At 37.6% G+C, this 23,371-nt stretch overlaps 1 protein-coding gene and 1 long non-coding RNA gene across 2 annotated transcripts; both read left to right on the forward strand.

The window, feature by feature from the left end:
• Positions 1 to 678: 678 nt before the first annotated feature.
• Positions 679 to 9,971, forward strand: LOC121740264 (phenoloxidase-activating factor 2-like). The gene is made up of 9 exons (XM_042132917.1): positions 679 to 736; positions 2,709 to 2,830; positions 4,454 to 4,556; positions 5,002 to 5,190; positions 5,829 to 5,940; positions 6,530 to 6,635; positions 6,958 to 7,133; positions 9,324 to 9,488; positions 9,763 to 9,971. Exons 1-9 carry the CDS (start codon positions 723 to 725, stop codon positions 9,931 to 9,933), a joined length of 1,158 nt encoding a protein of 385 aa, XP_041988851.1. The 5' UTR covers positions 679 to 722; the 3' UTR covers positions 9,934 to 9,971.
• Positions 9,972 to 21,842: 11,871 nt separating this feature from the next.
• Positions 21,843 to 22,299, forward strand: LOC121740271. The gene is made up of 3 exons (XR_006037623.1): positions 21,843 to 21,931; positions 22,057 to 22,129; positions 22,224 to 22,299. It is a non-coding gene; the product is annotated as an uncharacterized LOC121740271 (long non-coding RNA).
• Positions 22,300 to 23,371: the final 1,072 nt, after the last annotated feature.

A 23,371-nucleotide genomic window follows, 5' to 3' on the forward strand; every position in this document is an offset into this window, starting at 1 on the left:
CGTTGTATGGTACAGTGAAGAAGATATTTGATTTAGTTGGACAGGGTTCTGTAGAATTAATTGTTCTTCCAGGTTATGTAGATTCTTCAGGTCGAAAGAATTGAGGGTCATATGGGGAATCGATATTTCTAGTTTTTTTTTTCTAATTTTAAGTAATTATAAGTATTGTTTTACTAGCATAATAATTATTTTGCATGAAATATGCCTAGAATAGTTTAAGGAATTTTAAGAAGTCATTAGTTACTAATTAAATCTTTTGTAATTTTCTTCGGCTATTTCTGGCAGAGTGGCAACTTTAGGCACACATTTATGGTACATAATACTAGCAATGTAGCCAAAATATATAAAAAAAAAGGTTTGAGCGCGGGATCTATCAGGACTTGATAAAAATTTGGGATTATATATTTTTTTCCATACAAGAAATTTAAAAATATGTTTTTTTCTACTTAAATAATAACCCTAAGAAAAAATTGCAAAGAATAACATTTGTTAAGATTAATTAGCTCTATCCATTGGCACAAAAAAAAATTTAAAAACAAAAATTGGTCCCTATGTCCCCGAAATTGTCGATTCGATCCACTGTGAAACGGCCTGAAAGCGGGACTGTCCCACCGAAATCGGGACGGATGGTCACATTATTTATAACTAGTTATGTTTTCCTCATGACATCTTGTGGTGCTGACCGCAGTCTCGGTTCGGAACCGGTGCAACACGCTGCCCCAATGGCCGTTCTACAGTAAGCTACTTTGCTATAATATTAATATTATCATAAATAATCATCAATAACATTATAAATTACAATTTTATCAGCTAATTCTATGGATCATCGCAGTGGCATAAGGTTAAATTCTAAAGCGTTGATATTATTTATTTGTTTCTCGTATTTATAAAAAGATAAAACCGGAGTCAATAAATTTTTATGATTTAAACGTTATTCGAGGTCTGTTTTACAGATTATTATTAATGTTTATTGCACATTTGTCTCGAAAGATTTTTTAATAATTTTTGATTCATTTAGATACCTACTGTTGGCGCTTTTTTTTGTTTAAATTAGTTATTTTTAGATACTGCAATTATAATAATTAAAACATGTTTTTTTGTAAGGTTAAGGATTCCGTTGTTCTGAAAATACTATACTAAATGTGTAAAATACTCGTGTCGCTGTGTTTCTTGGTTTCTTGCCAAACACAGCCAGGGCAAATAGTAGAGGAGTAATAATATACAAAAAAATATGAATAATGAGAACTATCGAAGAGTAACAAGTCAAAAATATATTAGGTTGGGGAAAAAGTTTCTTCGCATTTTATATAAAAATCAAATGGTTTTTTTTATTCTTAAAGTTTATTTACAATTGACTAAAGTATTATTATACTTAGGTGCCATTTTGTTCGATAACTTTTGCCGTCTTGTTGGTAGGGAGTAGGGACATGATCCCATTGCTATAAAAATTTTGGGGCTTCTGATGAAAAAACTGCAACAAGTGGTTTTGGCAGTCCTCTTGTGATGTCAACCTGACACTGCCTAAGGAATTCTGTAGCGACCGAAACAGGTGGAAATCTGAAGATGCAAGGTCAGGATCACTCAGGACGGCGGATGCATTAACACATCCCAGCCAAACTCCCGTAATTTTTACTGAGTGGCTAAATATGTGTGAGGTCTAGCGTTATCATGGTGAAAAACCACACCCCCTTCTGTTGATTAATTCCGGCCGCTTTCTCTTAACTTCTTGCTTTAATCTCATCAGTTGTTCGCAGTACAGTTCAGAATCGATGGTCCTGCCTGGCGGTAACAGCTCATAATGAATAATGCCCTTCCAATCCCACCACACACACATCATCACCTTGTTACGAGTTAACCCGGGTTTCGCCACAGTCTGTGAAGCCTGACCGGCCTTTGACCACGTTCTTTTTCATACGTTCTTGTCGTACGTGATCCACTTTTCATCACCAGTTATCAGCTTCTTCAAAAATGGTTCGGTTTCATTACGACGTAATAAAGAATCACCAATGAGTACACGGTTCATTAGGTTTCTTTCAGTGAGCTATTGAGGCATCCAAGTATCGAGCTTTTTTGTGTATACAGCTTTTAAAAAAAGCTGGGTACACAAAAAAGCAGGACCATCGATTTTGAACTGTACTGCGAACAACTGATTAGATTAAAGCAAGAAGTTGTGCGAAAGCGGCCGGAATTAATAATGGGGATTGATGGTCTTCAATTATTATTAAATAAAAATAAAAAAATAAAAAAAATCTTTATTCCAATTTTTAACATTACACAACCACAATAAACAAAAAATACAAAAGAAAAAAAAAGTGTACATAAGAGAATGAGAAAAAAAAGAAAGCACTATCCTAAAATAAAAGTAACAAAAATTGCATATTTAAACAACATAATATTTATGGCAGTGCAATGCCAAAAAATAAGGAAAAGGGGACCGCTCAGGTTTTGACAGCGACAGTCGCCGCTGTCCCTGGTCTTCCGCGAACCCCTACCCCCATAAATCGAGTTACGGAAAAGAAATAAAATAGTTTAAATACAAAAGGTCGATATTATATATAACATACAAGAACCTTAAGGTATTTGTTACAATATTGACATGGTGTAGGGAAATGTTTATGAATAATGTTAATTATCATAAAAATGATTATTAGGTAATTTGCGTCGACTCTACGTAAAGTTTTAAAGATTTGATCAAATATGAATTTCAGATTAGCCCTCGTGGGCCTCCTGTGTGCTGCCGTGAGCTGCCAGGAGCCTAAATCCCTCAGGTGGGTGATGCAGCAGGTCGCGAGCGAGACCAAGAACAAGTTCAACGATGACCAGAAATATGGTAAATCAGGGCCGGATTTATATTTTTTATGAGTCTATGCCACTTTAATTTTGCTGCCCATATGTACGAACTCTGCCGCCATCCCAGGACGCTGCCGCCCCCCCTAGGACGCCATAGGAAGCTACCGCCTATAGGACATGACTAATATGCCTATACATAAATCATGAGTTGTGGTAAACACTGTCAGATTTTCGACGTATTAATAGCGCTAACGTTATAACGGGCTGCTTTAGGGTTCCGTAGTCTACAAGGAACCCTTAAAATTTCGGTCTGTCCGTCCGTCTGTACGTCTGTCCGTCTGTCTGTCCGTCTGTCCATCTGTCCATCTGTCCGTCTGTCTGTCCGCGATTTTGCTTAGAGACTATAAATAGCAAAGCTGTAATTTGGCATGAATACATGTAAGTATATTAATGATGCCGACAAAATGGTACATAAAATCTTAAAAAAATATTTTTATGGTACTTCCCCTACCTACACATGAGGCGGGGGATGATTTTTTTTCTCGCATCATCATGGGGTGTTGTTGGATAGGTTTTTTTAAAATATTATAAGTATTTATACTTAGATCATTTTTCCGATTTAGGGATCCATTTGTGAACGATTAAGTTTTAAACTGGAAAAAAATCGTTAAGAGTCCAGTGTCCCCCCCCCCCCCCATTCTACCAGCTAAACGGTTGCTTCTGGAAATGTGAAAAAATTCACGGGAGTAGGAACTATGCTGAATTTAAAAGGAAAGCTACGGACAGACGGACAGACCGAAACTATAAGGGTTCCTTGTTGACTTCGGAACCCTAAAAAGGAGGAGGTTCCATGTTTGTAGATTATCCCCCTTACTAATAAAAAATAAATAAATAAATAAAATGTCTTTATTTCAGGCATAATTAATGTACCCATACAGATTATATAAAATATTATGTAAAAATAAAATAATGTTGACACTGTAAAGGGGTGTCCAGTCATAAAATCACTTCTTGTTCTGGTTCATGTGAACAGAGATCCACCGCACGTACATTAGATTATTGTAGTAGTCGTCAGAGATAGCCGCGAGTATCCTATTGCCAGAGCTGCGCAGTCTCTGCCGAAATGCAGCCACCCGAGATCTAATGATAGCAAAAAAGTCAGGGACTCCCGCCTCCGCACACATACCCGAAGCACTGCAGCTTCGCGGGAGCCGCATAAGAGTTCGGTATGCATCATTATACTGAACTCTTATACGGCTCATCGTCTTTTGTTTAAACGTTATCCACAGCTGGCAGGTGTACATGCTAAGGCAATACGCCTTAAAAAGTGTGGTTTTAACGTCCCTGCTGCAGTTGGCAAAACGTCGAGCGATCATGTTAGCTCTGACGGTAAGAGCCCTGCGCTCTCGCTCAATGTCAGCATCATCCTCCAGCCGGTCAGTCAGCAGGTGATCTAGATACCGGAACTAAACGTTGTATAAGCTTTGAATAGTTATACAGTGTTTTGTTCCTGTCACACAAGTGACATTTTTAGTTGGATTGAAGAAAACAAAACACTGTATAACTATTCAAAGCTTAAACAGCGTTTATTAGTAAGGGGGTATATGTCCAACGATTACTCCGCCGTTTATATACTGATTTTCTGTTTTTTTCTAATTGACAGATTGCACGACCTCTGAAGGCAAGAACGGGTTCTGCGTGAAGAAGGCGCAGTGCGACACTCCCACACAGAACGTCATAGACCCAACTACGGTCTTCACTTACAGGTATGTTCAGCTTATGGCGGATTATTGATTGATTGTAATTCAGTAGCCCAATTATCAGGGATCATAGGCAATTAGAATTTTGTAACCTAGATGATGTTGATGATGTTTCTGATATAGATATCAGAAACATAATCATTATTAGTAATAAAAAACGATTTAGGCTTGATGCCCAAAAAAGAGTGGGATTTTTCCAAAACAAAAATGGTAGTATAGAATATGATGATCCCAATTTTTTTCCCTTAGGTTTTGTTTCTTTGATAGACGTGACACCTTCACCTCGTGCATACGTATAGCCAGGGTTATCTCCCAACTGTTGGAAACCCTTTATAAATGAGATTTAAGCAGTCGCCATTCGTATGTCCCAGTAACTGAATAGTTAGTACTACGTAAGTTACATTCATTGGTACTTACTTAGTTTGTAACATGTTCGTAATGAAATCTACAGGGGTAAAGAATGCCACTTCCTGGAGGAATGCTGCGAGAAGAGCAAGGTGATCACGAAGACTCCCCCAGGGCCCTACAAGCCGCCAGCGCTCTGCGGCATTAGCAACCCTGGAGCCCTGTCCTTCAGAGAGACAACCGACCAGAACTTCTCTGATTTCGCCGACTTCCCCTGGATGGTCGCCATACTCAAGTGAGTTTTGTCAAAAATACTTTCATAAATTTCGGCAGTTTGCAACGGGCTGCCTCTATCGATTTTTTTAAATGAAATAAGGGGGCAAACGAGCAAACGGGTCAAAGCAACTTCCGTCGCCCATAGACACTCGCAGCATCAGAAGTGCTGCAAGTGCGTTGCCGGCCTTTTAAGAGGGAATAGGGTAATAGGGGAGGATAGAGAAGGGAAGGGTATAGGGGAGGGTAGGGAAAGGAATAGGGTAGGGGACTGGGCCTCCGGTAAACTCACTCACTCGGCGAAGCACAGTGCAAGCGCTGTTTCACGCCGGCTTTCTGTGAGAACTTGGTATTTCTCCGGTCGAGCCGGCCCATTCGTGCCGAAGCATGGCTCTCCCACGTATAAAATCCTCATATCGGGCAGCATACTAAATCCATTCATTGTTTTTCTACTAGCACTGACGACGCAGGCATACTTCACCTGGGTAGGTGAAGTAGATTGTAGCGGACCAAACGATGTCCAATCTTAAATCGCCCAATTTAATTTTCTAAAGTCGGCGCGACATACATGAGTACTAAAATGTCATCGTCATAACTCAGAGAGAATGGCTAATAGCTTATCAGAAATGTGATCGTGTCACGTGTGTTCCTCATTTCCAGAACGGGTAAGACCGATTGGGACAACGAGGACTACATCGGCGGCGGCAGCATCATCAGTCCCTCTGTGGTCATCACCGCAGCCCACAAAATCGACGACTACAACCCCGGACAGGTAACATTACTAATGCCAGTTTTCACCAACCGTCTCCTAACGCTGAGTGATCCCTAGCAGTCTTTTAGCGGGCCCTAGACGAGCAATTTTATTGCGTAATATTATTGAACGTCTAGGAGTATTGAACATCGTGCGCCTTCAATCTAATTATCAAATAAACTATTCAATAAAGTTGAAGCGTTATATTGCACATTACAATAATTGATCGTCTAAGGGCCGGCTTAGGATCATCTATCTCTCAAAGCAAACATGTTTTTGAAAAAAAATGTTTTACAAAAGTTCTTACGCCCTGGACGTAGGTGATACGCAAACATATTTTATGAAATCTTGATGCATTTATGTACCCTCGCCGCTAGATGCCTAAGCGTTAGGAGGCAGTCGGTGAAAACAAACAGCCATGTCTTGTTTTTTTGTTTTTATTTGAGATTTTTTTACTTTTTTATTTTTAACATTATGACGCACTTGTTTTGGAACCTTCGATAAGTCATAAGTATATCGATACAAGATTGTGCGTCCTATGTTAATTTTTTCTCACATTTACATCTCTTTCATCTAATTTACTGATGTAAATCCTATCTTGTTATTTCAGATAAAATGCAGAGCTGGAGAGTGGGACACGCAAGTCACGAAGGAGGTTCTCCCTCACCAAGACAGACTTGTGAAGAAAATTGTCCTTCATCCCGAATTCTTGAAACGTATGTCTTGCAAGTATTTAGCTTAGCTCCTTTTTTATAATATAATATCACATTGTAGCTCATACATTAAATTTTGTTTTACCCTCGACCCATATTAAAATCGGTATCGATGGACTCAAAAAATGAGGAGGTTTCTCATTTCGACGATTTTATATTTATATGCGGATAACTTCATCATTTACTAAAAGAAACTTAATCATTGACTAAAAGATTTTGAAGACTCTTCTCTTGGAAAGATTTTCCAAAGGTGGTCCTACGATAAGGAGATACTGTTTAAAGTAGATTTTTGTTGAACATTCTAATAACCATCATGATTTTGCAGTCCATGCGCACAACGACGTGGCGCTGCTGATCCTCAGCGAGCCCTTCACCCTGGCCCCGCACGTGGGCGTCGCCTGCCTGGGCCGCATCATGCCGCCCGCGGGCACCGAGTGCTACAGCATGGGCTGGGGCGCCCACATAAAAAAAAACACCAGCTACTCTGGAATTCTTAAGAAGGTGCTTTTCTTTTTCATTTTTTTTTTTACTTTTCCTAGAGATATTTCTAGGAGAAGTCAAAACTGTTAACTGCAGTTTGCTTTTAATGAGTTAGGGATTTTATCGCGAAGCACTTTTCTCGTTCCCAACTTTTCGCCTGATTTTCAGCCGTGGTTACGGGTGGTCTGAACTGAAAGTCTTAGAGATTCCTAGAATCATAAGATTTTCCCCAGACCGGCTTAAAGTTATCGTTGATTAAATTTTAAGTTATCTTAAGACTTACATTAACTTAACGAGTACCTATGTCATCAACGCAATCAGTTGCTTTGAGAATATTCATAATTTCGCAGTATTGTGAATATCTGGTACGATACGATAGATTTAGAAGCATCGTGGCATCGCTTCGGTAGCTCTACTGTAGGAATAGACCAATCCCTGGCGCCAGGGGCGGATCTACTATAAGGCTTTTTGGGCTGCAGCCCAGGGCCCCGCGAATACAGAGGGCCCCCAACCGAACTGAAACCAATAGACGATATTGTCAATAATAAAAATTATCCAGAATTAAAAAAAATCCGATCATAAGGTTGGCGCATTGTCCAAATGCCGTAGACGAACATATAAGGAATGAGTGCATTCAGTTAAAATACTACTTACTGCAGTATAAGACAGAGTCTTACACCTCTTGCAGTGAAATTTTTTGGATAATTTATGAAAAGAAACTTGTTGATGTTTTCCCAAACTGCTATACCATCTTAAAGATTTTTCAACGATGCCGACCACTAGCTGTGAATCAGAGCCATAGAGAAATATAATACACGGGGAGCAGAGCGTTCTTTCTCCGATGTCGTATATACTATATAGAAAATAAATACAGGACCACAATGTCATCATTAATTATCAGTTCTTTCGATAAATTTCGATTTAACAAAAGACCTACAGTGCGATGACCAAATAAAAGAATTTACAGTTTGTTAGTTGAACGCGCTAATCTCAGAAACTACTGGTCCGATTTGAAAAATTCTTTCAGTGTTAGATAGGCCGTTTATCGAGAAAGGGTAAAGGCTATATTTTATCACGCTAAGACTAATAGGAGCGAAGAAATAGAGGAAAATGTGGAAAAAACGGGGAGAAATTATTTGACAGGGCTTATTTGAACGCGCTAATCTCAAGAACTACTGGTCCGTTCTTATATGTGCCAAATAACAGAAAAATTCCTCCAGTAGTTCGTGAAATTTTTTTTTTGAGAATTTTTCAAATCTGACCAGTAGTTCCTGAGATTAGCGCGTTCAAATAAGCCTTTTCAAAAGGAAAATGTTGAAAAAACGGGAGGAAATTATTTGAAAGGGCTTATTATAAAATTATTTAATTTCCTCCCGTTTTTTTCAACATTTTCCTCTATTTCTTCGCTCCTATTAGTCGTAGCGTGATAAAATATAGCCCATAGCCTTTTTCGATAAATGGACTATCTAACACTGAAATAATTTTTCAAATCAAACCAGTAGTTCCTGAGATTAGCGCGTTCAAATTAGCCCTTTCAAATATATTTCCTCCCGTTTTTTTTTTCCACATTTTCCTCTATTTCTTCGCTCCTATTAGTCTTAGCGATAGCGTGATAAAGTATAGCCTATAGCCTTCCTCGATAAATGGGCTATCTAACACTGAAAGATTTTTTTAAATCGGACCATTAGTTCCAGAGATTAGCGCGTTCAAACAAACAAACTAAATAACAAACTCTTCCGCTTTATAATATTATTAGCATAGAATATACCTACATCACTACAGAAAACAGTTTCTTGTCAAAATAGCAATTAGTTGAGTAATTAGGTAGGGCCCCTAAGCAGTATTAGCCCAGGGCCCCACAAATTCAAGATCCGCCCCTGCCTGGCGCTCTGACTAAATAATTGAAGACGTGAGTGGAACAATCGAACAAACTGTAACATTTCGCAACATACGGACAATAACTCATTTTGCCCTAATTATTTTAATAAAACTTGTGATTTATCTACTTCATAACAGGGAAGTTTTTTCATGTTAGTTACCCTATTCATCCACTCATGACTCACGTCTTGAATAATTATGAATAGCAATGGCTCAGTCTGGCGCAAATGGTCCTAGTTGTATCTTAACATGATATTATAAAGTCACAAACACAAGAATGTGTTCTTTTTCGATCAGAATTCATTAACAATACAATACGTATGTTGTTTTCAGATTCTCCTAAAGCTAGTCCGTGACAAGCAGTGCGAGATCAACCTGAAGAACACGAAGCTCGGCTCCACGTACACCCTGCACAACTCGCTGACCTGCGCCGGCGGCGAGGAGGGCGTGGACACGTGTGTCGGTGACGGAGGGTCACCGCTTGTCTGTCCTCTGCCGGTAGGTTTCACTACTTCTTGTAACGGTAATGCTTAGTACTGACATACGGTTTGGCTCGATAGTTTAACTCCAAATCGAGCAATAACCACCGTGTGGACCGCCAAAACTGACAGCTCGAACGCTCGCTTCGAGCCGGCTCGATGGAATTAAATATGTCAAATATGTCATTTCCTTCGATTTGGAGTAAAACTATCGAGCAAAACCGTATGTGAGTACTTAGCATAACGGTTTATTTAAATATTATTAATTTTGACTACCTTTTCGTTTTTTCCAGGATCCGTCTCGGAAGTCAACCAGGTATGCGGTGTACGGCATGGTGGCTTACGGCGTGGGCTGCGGCGAGAAGGACGTGCCTGGAGTGTACGTGGACATCCCCCAAGTGTACCAGTGGGTGAAGGATCAGATGGTCGCCGAAGGGCTACCGAATACCCAGTTCGATTATTGAAGTCAGCAGAATGAATAAATACTCAGAATTTAGTTATATTTTTTGTTGTTTCTGAATTTCTCAATGCCAATTTGTAAGGTCCGTCATACAGTTAATGCCACTTTTTCGGATTGGCAACAGTAACCTGCTACTGAGTACCTACACTCTTAGCTAATTTTGGGATTGTCTTGTTAACAGAGTTCTGGCAGCATGGGAGAGCCATGCTCCAATAAAATATGAGCCTAAGCTGACTAGCGTAAATATTATATCATATTTAAAACTAAGGCTGCGTTTCCACTGAAGCGGAGCGGAGCTTAGCGGTGCCCGAATTGACTAATCGTGCTATTCCAGCGGAATGATTGCGAAGATTTCGAGCATGGTGATTGGTCAATTCGGCACCGCTAAGCTCCGCACCGCTCCGCTCCGCTTCAATGGAAACGCAGCCTTAGGGCTTGTTTCACCACTTCTTGATAAAGTGCCGGATAGGCTATCGACAACTTATCTTACAGATACTCCATACTCCATCTGTAAAAAAAAGTTGTGGAAAGCCTATCCAGCACTAATCAGGAAGTGGTGAAACAGGCCCTTAAACTTTATTCAGAATAAATTTTTACAAAATATGTATTCTTACTACTGGTGCCCACCACCGGTTCGGGAACTAACCCGGCGAGAGGAGCCAGCGTAAGAAACTAGAATCATGCCGGAGGCTCTGAATATAGAAGGTTAGGGGATTTAAAGCTAGAGAACAAGGTTGTGACCTCCCTTTTGCAAGTGTCCGTAAGCGTTGTATCAGTTACTTCTGCATTCGAATTTGATAAAACTTGGTTTAGAAATACTTTGAAAGCCGGGGAAGGACATGGTATAGTTTTTGTTGCAAAAATATGTACGGTTTCCGCGCGGAACACTTCACTTTCGTTGTCTATCGATCTAAGGATCGCGCGTAAAAGAGACAACCCTTTGGCTCTTAGGCCAAAACACTATACAACCCTTTGGCCTTTAGGCCAAAACACAATACCGCGTTGCGGCACCGCACCGCAAAAATCGCCGGCAAAAAAATTCAAAACTCGTAAAAAAACTGAATTCCGCCAAATTTGGCGTTGTGGTGCCGCAATGCGGTTATGTGTTTCGGCCCTTACACGTATAGGTATTATGACGTGTGCTGCAATTCAGGAACAGCGGGGATTTTGGTGTCGAATAAAACAGAGCTGTGAGCACCGTGTATGTATATTATGTACATGTTAGAGGCAGGTGAGGCTGCGGGCTTCAGGCGTGGAGGTGAGCTGGATGGCGGCGCTGAACCGGTCGCGCCATACCTCCGGGAAACGCACCCGGGATTCTGGTTCTGGGAAAAAAATTAAGCTGGTGAATACAAGGCCGGCAACGCACCTGCAGCTCTTCTGATGTTGCGAGTGTCCATGGGCGACGGTAGTTGCTTTCCATGATGTTAAACTTTTGCTCGTTTGCCCCCCTATTTTATAAAAAAAGCACTCGCCAAATACTAGGATAGTTAATGCTTAATGGTCAGTTTATCACTGTCAATGAACTTTCTACTCCTCCTACTATCTTTAATTTCTCCCATCAGCTTCAGCATATTCTTAGGGCTTAGAGATCAAAAGATTTTCGTGATTGGATACCGCTGAATCACAATGCGCAATCTCGAATTCGGAAACTTCATCACACGATATCCAATAAACGCTCGCGGTGCTAGGCATTGACCAATGACCGCACGGTAAAGTTTCCGAATTCGAACGAACGGCAATCGTCCTGCTGGTTCTTAAAAATACATACCTTTTTCTACTTTTTCGACTTGCTCGGTTTTGGAGGATAAAGCTGGGTACGCCGAGGGCAGGTACTGGTGGCTAGAGGACGGGCATCCTACGTGCGATCCGATACTCTTGATCCTGGGCGACACCACGTATTGCGAGAGGCACACACTTCGCCTCAGTATACTCATAATATTATCTTGAGGGATCCGAAGAAACTTCTTACGGCTCTGAAAGAAGCAGGGTTCTTAATGTTAAGCTTTTGAAGTCGGGTGGAATGTGAATAGACAGCATGTAAAAGGCGTTAGGTAGGTTTTGAAACGCTTAACAATAATTTTAAATGAGATCAAAAAGTAATATTGTTTTATGAGTTTTTTTAAATATTTTTCTATGAATTCCGTAGGTACCAGTTTGTTTCGAAGCTATTTCAAAACTGACAGGTAATTTTTTTTATCAACACTTTTTGTTGTCAGACTAGTATTCAGTCCCAAAGACACTGACTTCCATTATACAAGTACGTTGGACTTATGATACTCACCTGCTCTTGCTGTACAGCAACGACGACCTCCAGCAGCGTCAGCGGGCTATCCAACTCATTACTCGTGGGCAATGCAGACATTGAGCTGATGTGGGCGAGGTCTGCAGCTCGGTCAATATTGAGCAAGTTGTTAAAGTGCTCTCCCCAACGATTAAGAACATCTTGCTTGTTGGTCAGCAGCTCTGTGCCGTCGGGGCACATGTGAGGCTATTTTCTCTATCCACCAACTTCAAGAGAAAAGCCGAGAACAAGGTCAACCACTTTTACTATGTTTCGTTGACTTAGAAAAAGCCTTTGATAGAGTGCCTCGAGAAGCGTTATGGGTGGTACTATCGAAACTTGGATGCACGGATAAGTTTGTTAGAATGATCCGACTCCTGCATGATGGTATGCGTTGTTGTGTCAATGTACACGGCGAGCAATCAGAGTTCTTTCCGGTGAGCTGCGGCGTTAAGCAAGGCTGCGTGCTCGCACCAACTCTGTTCGCTTTGTACTTTGCAGTACTAGTTCGGGAGGCCCTGCAGACTTTATCCGAGGGAATTCGTATTCGATATCGTATCGACGGCGGCGGAGTCTTCAACCTAGCCAGGCTTAAAGCTCACACCAAAGTGTCTCACATGATTATCACCGAGATGATGTATGCAGACGATTTGTGTTTTGTGGCGGAATCCTCGGAGGGTCTACAAAGACTTATGGAGAGTCTCAATGAGTCATGTCGAAGATTTGGCCTAAAAATCAGTGTAAAGAAAACCGAGGTAATGGCTCTGGATACACTGCGTAGACCTTCGCTCGACATCAAACTCGGTAACGACTCACTTAAAATTGTGGACAAGTTCAAATATCTAGGCAGCACTATATCATCTAAGTGCCTCCTTGATGACGAGGTCAACAGCAGAATTGGAGCAGCTGCAGCAGCATTTGGCAAGCTTCGTCTCAAGGTGTTCCGCTCACACGACATAAAGCTCACTACGAAGGTGGTTGTATACATGGCAGTCGTTCTACCCAATCTGCTGTATGCATCTGAAACGTGGGTCCTATACCGCAAGCATATCCGCACATTAGATAAATTCCATCTAAGATGCCTACGCGACATTATGAACATCCATTGGTCCCAACATGTTCGAAACACGGAAGTTCTACGACGAGCTAATGTCAGCGGTATAGAGGCATATCTAATGAAACGGCAATTGAAGTGGTGCGGCCATGTCTCTCGGATGCCTAACACTGCTGTGGCCAAGCGCGTCTTTTATTCTGAACTTAGTAATGGCAAGCGAAAACAAGGCGGCCAATTACTGCGGTACAAAGACGTGCTCATGCGCCACATGAAGAAGTGTGACTTAGATCGGTCACAATGGGAGACAATGGCTGCGGGCCGATCACTATGGAAGCGGACCGTGAGCACTAAGGTGTCAGAGTATGAGAAAGTGCGTGTGGCCGAGCTAGATGCTAAACGCGACGCGCTCAAGGCTCGACCACCTGTAGCCATACACTATCATTATGTAGGAGGGGTACTGACTTGCGCTTAATGTTCTCGCACGTTTAGTGCAAAAATCGGTTACTTCAGTCACCTGCGAGCACACGAACGACGCTTGCAATAGCCGTAGACCCAAAGTCGCTGTGGCCGAAATCGGTCAGGATAGATATATAATAAACAGCTTAATGCTACCGTAGAGGAGTTAGCTTTCCAGGACTGTAGCACACTATTACTGAAAATAGGAACTGAATATGCAGTCCTAGGGACGTACAGATCACCTTCTTTTAGAGATATATCTATTTTTATGAATAAATTAAATGAACACCTCACAAATCTATCACATTTTAAGAATATAATTTTGATTGGAGATATTAATATTAACATTCTTCCAGGAAGCAATGACAGCAGTGCTCAGGACTACCTCAACTTATGTGCTTATCACGGCCTACTCCCTGCTCATACGCTCCCCACTCATCGAAGTGGATCCTGCTTAGATCACGTAATGCTTAAATCAAATTATCAACCGCTAACACTAATTTTAAACCCAACAATAACAGATCATAACGCTGTCCTACTAACATTAAATTGTCGCATGCGTAGTCACAAACAAAATTGTCAATTAATGTCTAAGTTAAACATAAATAAACTCGAGGAAGATTTATGCAAAATCGACTTTGCACCGATTTACAATAATGCAGACACTGATTTTTGTATGTCATACGTAATACAAAATCTACAAAATGCAATCCAGAAAAATACAAGGCTCTATCGCACTAGCAGTAAAAAATTAAATCTCAAGCCATGGATTACTCCCGGTCTTCTGCGCTGCATAAGACATAGGGATAAATTACATATGAAATCTAGAGAAAGTCCACACAATGCCATATTGCAAACCACATACAAACGGCATCGTAACTTTTGCAATGACTTGCTAAGACGAGTAAAAAATAATTACGATTATTTTTCCGACCCAAATATCGACCAATAGAATTGCACCATTCGACGTCACGTGGTACAACCTACATGGTATTATACTGATAATTTTTTGAAAATTTTCTCTGGTAGTTGCTATTTATATAAAAGACAAACACGTCAAACTGACAGGTTGAATTCAATTGTGTCTCATGGTGCAATTATATTGGCCGACATTTGGGACGGAAAAATAATCCCCCGAATACCACACGAGCTTCAAAATTATCTGGCATTTCCCTCAAGGTTCCCTGCAAACAAATAAAGTCGTCAAGTTTTTCAGGAAAAATCACTCGCGCTTCGCGCTCGTGATTTTTTAACCTGAAAAACTTGAATCCTTCATTTGTTTGCAACGAACCTATCGGGAAATATCCGATAATTTTGAAGCTCTTGTGGTATTATAAGTGATAAAAACATTTTGGAACGTGCTCTAGCACGTTCCAAAATGTTTTTATAACAGCAGAAAAATTGGGAAACATAATATCAAGGACATAACATACACCAAAAAGCATCACGAATCATCCTCAGTTTTGCTGAAAAATCAATCTTCAGAATTGGCATCTCTAAACATTGTAAATAATTATTTTGTAAATATTGGGGCGCACTTAGCACATAAATCACAAAGCCAATTGCACGGTCGACCATAATTATGCCGCTTTAACTTATAGATCTAACGCAATGTCTTTCTCATTAATAGACACCGATGAATCCGAGGTAGGTAGAATTATTGAAAGCCTACGGGACGACTGCGCAGTTGGATGGGATAATATCTCGTGTACAATTTTGAAAAAATTTAGACATATTCTGGTTCCACACTTAACCCATATCTTTCAAAAATGCTTATCTCAAGGTCATTTTCCTAAATGTCTAAAAAAGGCAGTCGTAGTACCGATTTATAAATCCGGTGACAAACAGGAAGTCTCAAATTACCGCCCTATCTCAATCTTACCATCATTGTCAATGATGCGTAAATCCACCACAGCAATTACTAACCAGCCACTATATGCACATCTTTGCACAACATTCTCTAATATGGCATGCACATGTCCTAGTATTGATGGGATCAACAATATAAAGTATCTAGGTATAATAATAGATGAAAATCTGTCTTTTAGGCCTCATGTAGATAAACTATGTGAAAAAGTTCGTAAGTTGATGTTTATTTTCAAGAAATTTCGTCATATACTAGACCAACATTTAATCAAGCAGGTGTATTTTGCTTTATGTCAATCGATACTACCTAACTTATTATATTACATCTTGGGGAGGAGTAGGAAAAACGCTGTTACTAACTGTTGAAAGAGCACAAAGGGCAATAATCAAAATATGTAACTTTCGATCTTTTCTTTTCCCTACTAACCAGCTTTATACGTCATTTGAAGTACTAACAGTTCGTCAGCTTTTCATCCTAAACGTAGTACTAAAGCAACACATATCTCTACCCTTCTACCCGGATTCCATCAACAAAAGGCGGAAAGATATCGTTTGTCCACTAGAAATAAATACAAAACATGCTTTTGCTGATAAGTACTACATATTTTTAGGTCCTCTTCTTTATAAAAGAATAAATGCCCTGTTAAATATATATTCTGTTAATTATTTTAATTGTAAATTAAACCTTAAAAATTTTCTTCAAAATATGTCTTATGAGGAAACAGAAAAACTTCTAGTGGTTTTGCAATAAATGAACATTAGAATAAGATTAAGTAAGTATAATATTGTGTAATAATAAATTAATATTAGTATAGGTAATTTAAAACTATAATAATTATAGTTAGTGTAACTACTTAATTTAATTTGTAACTTTAAGGCATAGCTGGGTTAGGCCGTAGATTTTTCCACTTTGTAACATAAAGTAACTTACAAACTTTTATGTTACAGTATCATAAAAGTAACATTAATTATAATAAAGCTGCATACATAACGACACAATGTGAGGCAATTTACAAATAAAAATAAACAACTTCTTACTTGAATGTAATTTTATTAATTCTTAGTAAGTAGTTAAATGCTGCAATCAACGTTTCAATTTCGTAGATATTCATGTCGATTCCAATGTACATAATTAAATTTTATTAAAACTAAAATTCATGCTGACTCTTTCTCAAGCAGACGAATGGAAATGAGAGTGAAAGGGATGGCATCACTTCTATTTTTAATAAAATTTAATTGTGTGCATTGGAATCGACATGATTATTTACTTATTTTCATTTGGCTTTTTAAAGCAATATCTTATCTAGTATCAAAAATAAATTCACGAAAGGTAAACAACAACTGTTATTGTTTCTCTAACATTCAAATACACATACTTATTTATTTAGCTTCTTTCAATCACAAATTAAAATCGCTTTACTAATATTTTTATACTTAGATAAAATCAAATCTTGAGCTAAATTCAGTAAAATGTAGAAATAACAATTAGGTAACAAGCTTAAAACGTATTTTTCCCTAAAATCTAATTTTAATTGCCAGGAAAAACTTTATAATATAAAACAAAAAGTAAATAATATCTTTTATACAAAATAGACTGTGTCACTTTCGTCACACAGATAATATTCATTGGAATCATTTTCTTGAGTAATGTTAATCTGTTTCACTATAGATACTTCAGGTACTAAATCGACATCTCGTTTTTTTGGAATTATAAATTTCACATTTCTCAAAGAATCTGTAATACTTTTTAAGAATTTAATTTTATAATATTGCTCACTATTCTTTAATTCTAAATTCATTACAAAGCCAACATAGTATTTCCAAGTTTTTTTTTTGGTAATAGCGTACTAAAACAGTGTCATTTATTTTTAAAATACTACACATTAAGTTTTGAATAGAATTTTCATCTACATCATCTTTGCTGCCGCTAATTTCAGCGTTATTTATTTTGTATTTATTATTAATTTTGTCTTTTGCTTTTATCTTGTAATCCTCATCTAACTTGTTTTCTTTGGCTCTATTCCTATCTTCATTGTCTTTATTTTCGTTATTTTCCGTTTTGATTCTGTCATTTTTGCCTTTACTCCCATCTTCTTTTCCATCTTCCGCTTTATTTTCGTCTTCTTTGGCTTTATTTATATCTTCTTCTGCTTTGTTGCAACCCTCGTTAGACTGAATCTTATCATCCTCGGCTGTGTTTGTGTTTTCTTCGGCTCTAATCTTATCTTCATTGTCTTTGTTTTCGTTTTTTTCCAACTCCGTTGCGCCAAAATTCGTTTATCGCGCGGGAAGCGTACATTTTTCCAGGATAATATGTATCCTATGTTATTCCCGGGACTCTAAAGTATATCCATACCAAATTTCAGCAATATCGGTTTAGCGGTTTGGGCGTGAAGAGGTAACAGACAGACAGATAAACTGACAGACTGACAGACAGACAGACAGACAGATACACTTTCGCATTTATAATATTAGTATGGATAAATAAATAAAATTCTTTATTTATGTAAATCCATACATATTTGTTGCAGGGGCTTCCCTTTGAGTAGTCAAAAGACACTTGTTTTTGTTGGGAATGCCTCGCTCTTCCAGCTTAATATCTAGTCTAGCACTTAGTACATAATTGCATAAGTAAATAGGTGAAAGTGATAAGTGTTTGTGAGTGTGTGTAGTGCGTGTGTAATGTGCGTGAGAAGTGGGTGAGTGAGATGTATAATCCCATCTTTTTAAGTTATTATAATATTATTATTATGCGCAGACCTTTATGGGCCCCTTATGTTACGTAACATAAAATTTTATGTTACCGGTAACAGAAAAGTATCATAAGAGTAACATAAAGTAACATAAAAGTGAAATATTTTGGATGAAAGAAGGTTATAATTTGGAAACGAAAAAGATTTGCGCTTTTAAAGACGTTTCTTTCATAAATGTAAGCTTTACCATACAAACAAATAACACAATTAACATAAACCAGCGGGTACTTATCTTTAAAAATCACAATAATTGTTTTCCAATTTCACTGACGAAAAATGCGTGCACTGTTTGACACAATCCATAGACAACAATATGGCGTCTTTTTTTTTAACTCTAATACTTCTATTCAATGTTGCCTGTCTTATAATGCCAATTCTCCTAATATTATTCAAAGTTTACATTTAACCACGATATTGGTAACATAAAAATAGTAACATAAAAGTGTAGAAATTAAAGACATGTTTTAAAATTGGGATAAACATAAATGGAATGGCGTTAAATCATAAAGAGATATTGCGTTAAATTGCTCGAACCTCCTTTTCTATTATGTATTATACAATACAGCTTACTTCAATAAATATTCGTAACATTTGTTGATTAAAGTTATGATTAAATTTATTGACAAGTTTTTTTTGTATGAAAATATATTTCCTTGTGCTCTTTGAAATTAAATTTTATAAAAACTTTTCTAGTTACAGCTAATTCGTAAAAGTTGTTTTTACCTTTAATAAAATACAACAGGATAAAAATACCAAAGCAGGTAAAAATATTAAATTGTTTGTGATATTGTATGAATCTCACTGGTTATGAAAAAAGTGGAAAAATCTACGGCCTGACCCAGCTATAGTTTGTATCGTAATAATTATTGTAGCACTAATTTTAGCCTGAAACACAGGGTATCCTAGTTCAGGCAATACTATAATCATTAAATTTGTACTTATTTAGTTTAAGTAGCTCTAATATAATAATTGTATCTCACCATCATTGTAAATACTAAATAAATATTATTATTATTATAATTAAAAAAAAATTAATTACATTGTTGTTGGGCCACGTAAATCTTTATAGTACCGTTCGAGAGCAAAAAGAAAGGCACAGAGTTTGATTTCTATCTATGACGGTACCTTGGTGGTCACTGGTCAGGCCATTTAGCCAAAACTTTTTCGTTATCGCTTCGTTATAGAATCGCCAACTAAAATCTATGGAATTGACATAAGCGTTTTTGTCTTTCAGAGCTGCTACTTTCACAATGAACTCTCTACAAGGAACACGCACACACCCTAAAGTATTATCACTTATTTTTGTTACACACTGTATAAAGAAGCGATAAAGAAAAGATATTCGCTCACCCCCCTGAGGCCCTAGCCAAATTTACTTCGCCTTATTACGAAGAGACTAGTAGATTCTTTAACGCCAATGCAATACAGAACATTTTGCCCTAGCCAACAACCGGCGAACTTACGTTTCGGTGATTCCATAACGATTTTCTCTTTACCTTCGTTTGCCCCAAAATTGTCTTTGGTTTTGTTGTCCTGTCAAATGTCAACTGTTAAATTTCAACTGTCAAATGTCAACTGTCAGTATGAGTCGTGTTCGTTTCGTTTTTTAAATGTCAATGTCAGTGTTAGTGTCAGTGTCATGTTCTAAAATCTGACAGAAATTTAATGGTATTTTAAAACATGACACACTGACACTTATGGCGGCTCTCGACATAGGCGAACGCGTTGGCCAACGCGTCTGCAGACGCGTTGGCCCAATGTGTAGAACGGGCGTTCGCGCGTTGGCCAACGTCTAAATACCTACGGCCAACGCGCGAACGCCCGTTCTACACATTGGGCCAACGCGTCTGCAGACGCGTTGGCCAACGCGTTCGCCTAATGGCGGCTCTCGTTATTTTTAACTTTGCGCATGCGCAATGTGCATTGAAAAACGAAACGAACACGACTATGGTCTCGGCTATAGACTTTATGACAAGGATTTTAGGATCACTTTCGCCATAACTCAGAGGTAAAATAACTTTGAAATGAGTTTGTTATGCCGCCAACTCAGACCGCGAATTTATTCCAATGTGAACGAGAAGTTTTTCGTGTTTTTTCTTCTTGTTAATTTATTTTCGATAGAAATTAAAATGAACGTGCAAAACAAGTAACGAACAGTATATATATTTAACAGAATACATGGAGACGTAAGTAAATTTCACAGTTGTAGTTACTACATTGATGCCTACGATGATGTTGAAAACTTATATTTTCTTAAATATTTTGCTTAAATGGTTTAGTGGTAGTGATAAAACTTACTATGTATCAATATTCAATTGTACACTTACGAAAGGATCAAGCTAATGGCATGAGGTATTAAGAGATAATAAAAGGTTTGTGATTTCAGTCTAGTTCCTTCAGACTAACCCTGAGGCATGATCCCTGTGCAATGGGCAAACCATGAACTTAATATTATTATCATGTGTAGGAATGTGATGCATATTAGATGATACTAGTTAGTAGTTCATAATATTTGTTGCTTAAATACTGAAAACCTTTATTCTATTAAATGTATTGCAGTAATGGAGATTTATCCAGGCCCGTTGGTGGTGCCCAAGGGCGCCTTCGATCTGAAAGGCTATGGGACACCCTGACCCATAGCCTTAATGCCATAGGCAATGGCTCAACAAAAACAACCAAAAAGTGGAAAAAAGTAAGTTTTAAATATAGGTTTTTAAAATGTTATAAGTAGATTTTAAGCAAGATTAAGTAAGTATTTTATTTCAATGAGAAGGTATGTAAGTAAGTATTCATTTGGTAAAATATGTTTTATACATTTGATCATTTGTAAGTAGGTATTAAATGTTTGATAATATGAACCAATAATAATTTGTATAAATTCCTTCATAATACTAGAATCCTTAGTATTTTTTACATTGCAAATAAATCAGTTACAAAGCAGTATACATGCTGCTTTTTTTCACTACAGTGAAAGTAATTCAATTGTTAATTTGCAAGGTTTTATTTCAAAGTATTTTAAAACAAATTTAGAAACAAAGTACTTAATTTGAAATCTTGATTAAAGCTTTGTACCTTAAATGTAGCTGGGGGCTAGGTATTACAAAGCTTTTTAAAAAAACAAACTCAATTCCATGTACATAATAATTGTAATTTTTATTTCATCACAGACTTTCATGATAATTTTTTTTCATCAGAATACATCATTTACTTAATAATATTATAATATATTTAGTCATAATATTAATCTTTAATCTTTTATTAAAGAAGAATTGTTTCTTATGTTTTAGATTGGTTTTAAGTTAATACAAATAAATAATTTCTTACTCTATACTACTTCTTGATAAGAGAGAAATAAATGTTTTTCAAAGTTATAATTTAAAAAAAACATGTATTTCATTTTTCATAGGTTTGGGCAGATCTAAAGTCAAAAACTAAGAAGAAGGGGCTTAGAATCCGCCTAGCTGCCAATGGCACAGGCGGTGGGCCTCATGATGGTCAGTCGCTGTCGGCACTTGATCTCAGAGTGCTGGCTATCATGGGCCTACTGGCTGTCCAAGGCCAAGAGGCTGTCCAAGAGCTGGGTTTTACCGTAAGTGATTAAAATATTAATTTGTTTCTATAATAAATTACTTTAAATGGATAATATTATATTATGTATGGTCAATGTATGAAAATATTTTCATTGATAAAACTTTTTCATTTATTTTTTTCCAGAACATTAATCTCATTGAAAGACCTGTAGACATCCAGGCAGAGCCAGCCAACATAGAGCAAATTTTTGTAAATGGTATGTGTTTTTGACTAATTTTATCAATACAATTAAACCCAATGAAACTATTTATCTTTTATAATACTTTCATACACTGTTTATTTTTTTGCAGAATACTCCCACCACCATCACCACAATCACCACAGATGATGTCGACGGAAGACATACAATATAATATAATAGAGCCAACTAATCCAAGACCATCTACCTCCACGGGGAGGCCCGCCGATGTAGGCGGTCCTAGATTAGTACCATCAGCACCTGCGGAAATAACATATACTTCCCGTCATTTGTCTTTGTAAAAAGCAGAATATAAACCTAGTTTTGTATCAGACTTTATATTTAGATTTCTATGTGTTATTGGAAAAGTTAAATAATCAAATAAAACAACATATTTTTAATAAATATTTTATTACTCTGTTTCATAAGTAAGTAATACTTGATCAAGAAACTGGGCAGGGGGATCAATATGATCTTGATGCCTTGCCGAGCCTAAAGACCATAAAATAGTCATAATATGAGCGCAGCGAAGTCCTGAATGTGTTCTGCATTAAAACTATGAATCGGTTGCTGGATATTACTAAGTACCTCCCAATTATCATTATATAAATGGAAGGAACAAATCCTACAGTTTTGTGGTACATAAAAATAATCAGTGAATAATTTTATTCTCAGCCACTTAGGAGCAGCCAGTCTTTGGGTTGAATGACAATCAGGATAAAAACAAAACTGTTGAGAACCTGAAGCTCTAGTGTACATTGGCAAGATTATACTGGGTTGGTTATTGTTGGGATGTCTTACTTCAGTGGAACAAGTAGCAGCTCGGTCAATTTTTTGCCAGCATGGATGACAGATTTTATCAGATCCATGTAACTGTAAAGAAAAATCAATATCAAAAGTCTTGAAAAGCTAGTTTGTTTGTATTTCACTATTATAATAATTCACAATACTGCACATTTATTTAGCCTCAGATTTAAAAGTTGTGGGACAAATCATAAAATAAATGGAGTCCGACCATACACAAAACTGACCACTAGACCGATTTTGATAAAATCTGAAACTGTTTTAGAGCTGTTTAAATGGATTTTGACACTTGGGAACGTGCACAAAACTGAAACTCCGAACTTGAATAAAGAACTCAAGACCAACATTTGAATTACAATACCTATAGTAAAGTTACTTAAGTACATTTTCTTTTTCTTACCTTAATTTGGAGAGGTATTTCGTTGGTTCCCTTTAAAATATTTGCCCTGCGCAAAT

Source organism: Aricia agestis, chromosome 3, assembly GCF_905147365.1.
Source record: "Aricia agestis chromosome 3, ilAriAges1.1, whole genome shotgun sequence".
Lineage (NCBI taxonomy): Eukaryota > Metazoa > Arthropoda > Insecta > Lepidoptera > Lycaenidae > Aricia > Aricia agestis.

Excerpts from the sequence above, each read along its gene's own strand:
- LOC121740264 (XM_042132917.1), top strand. Across the intron at positions 4,557-5,001 it reads ACTACGGTCTTCACTTACAG|GGGTAAAGAATGCCACTTCC; the intron begins GTATGTTCAGCT and ends TGAAATCTACAG. Across the intron at positions 5,941-6,529 it reads ACGACTACAACCCCGGACAG|ATAAAATGCAGAGCTGGAGA; the intron begins GTAACATTACTA and ends TTGTTATTTCAG.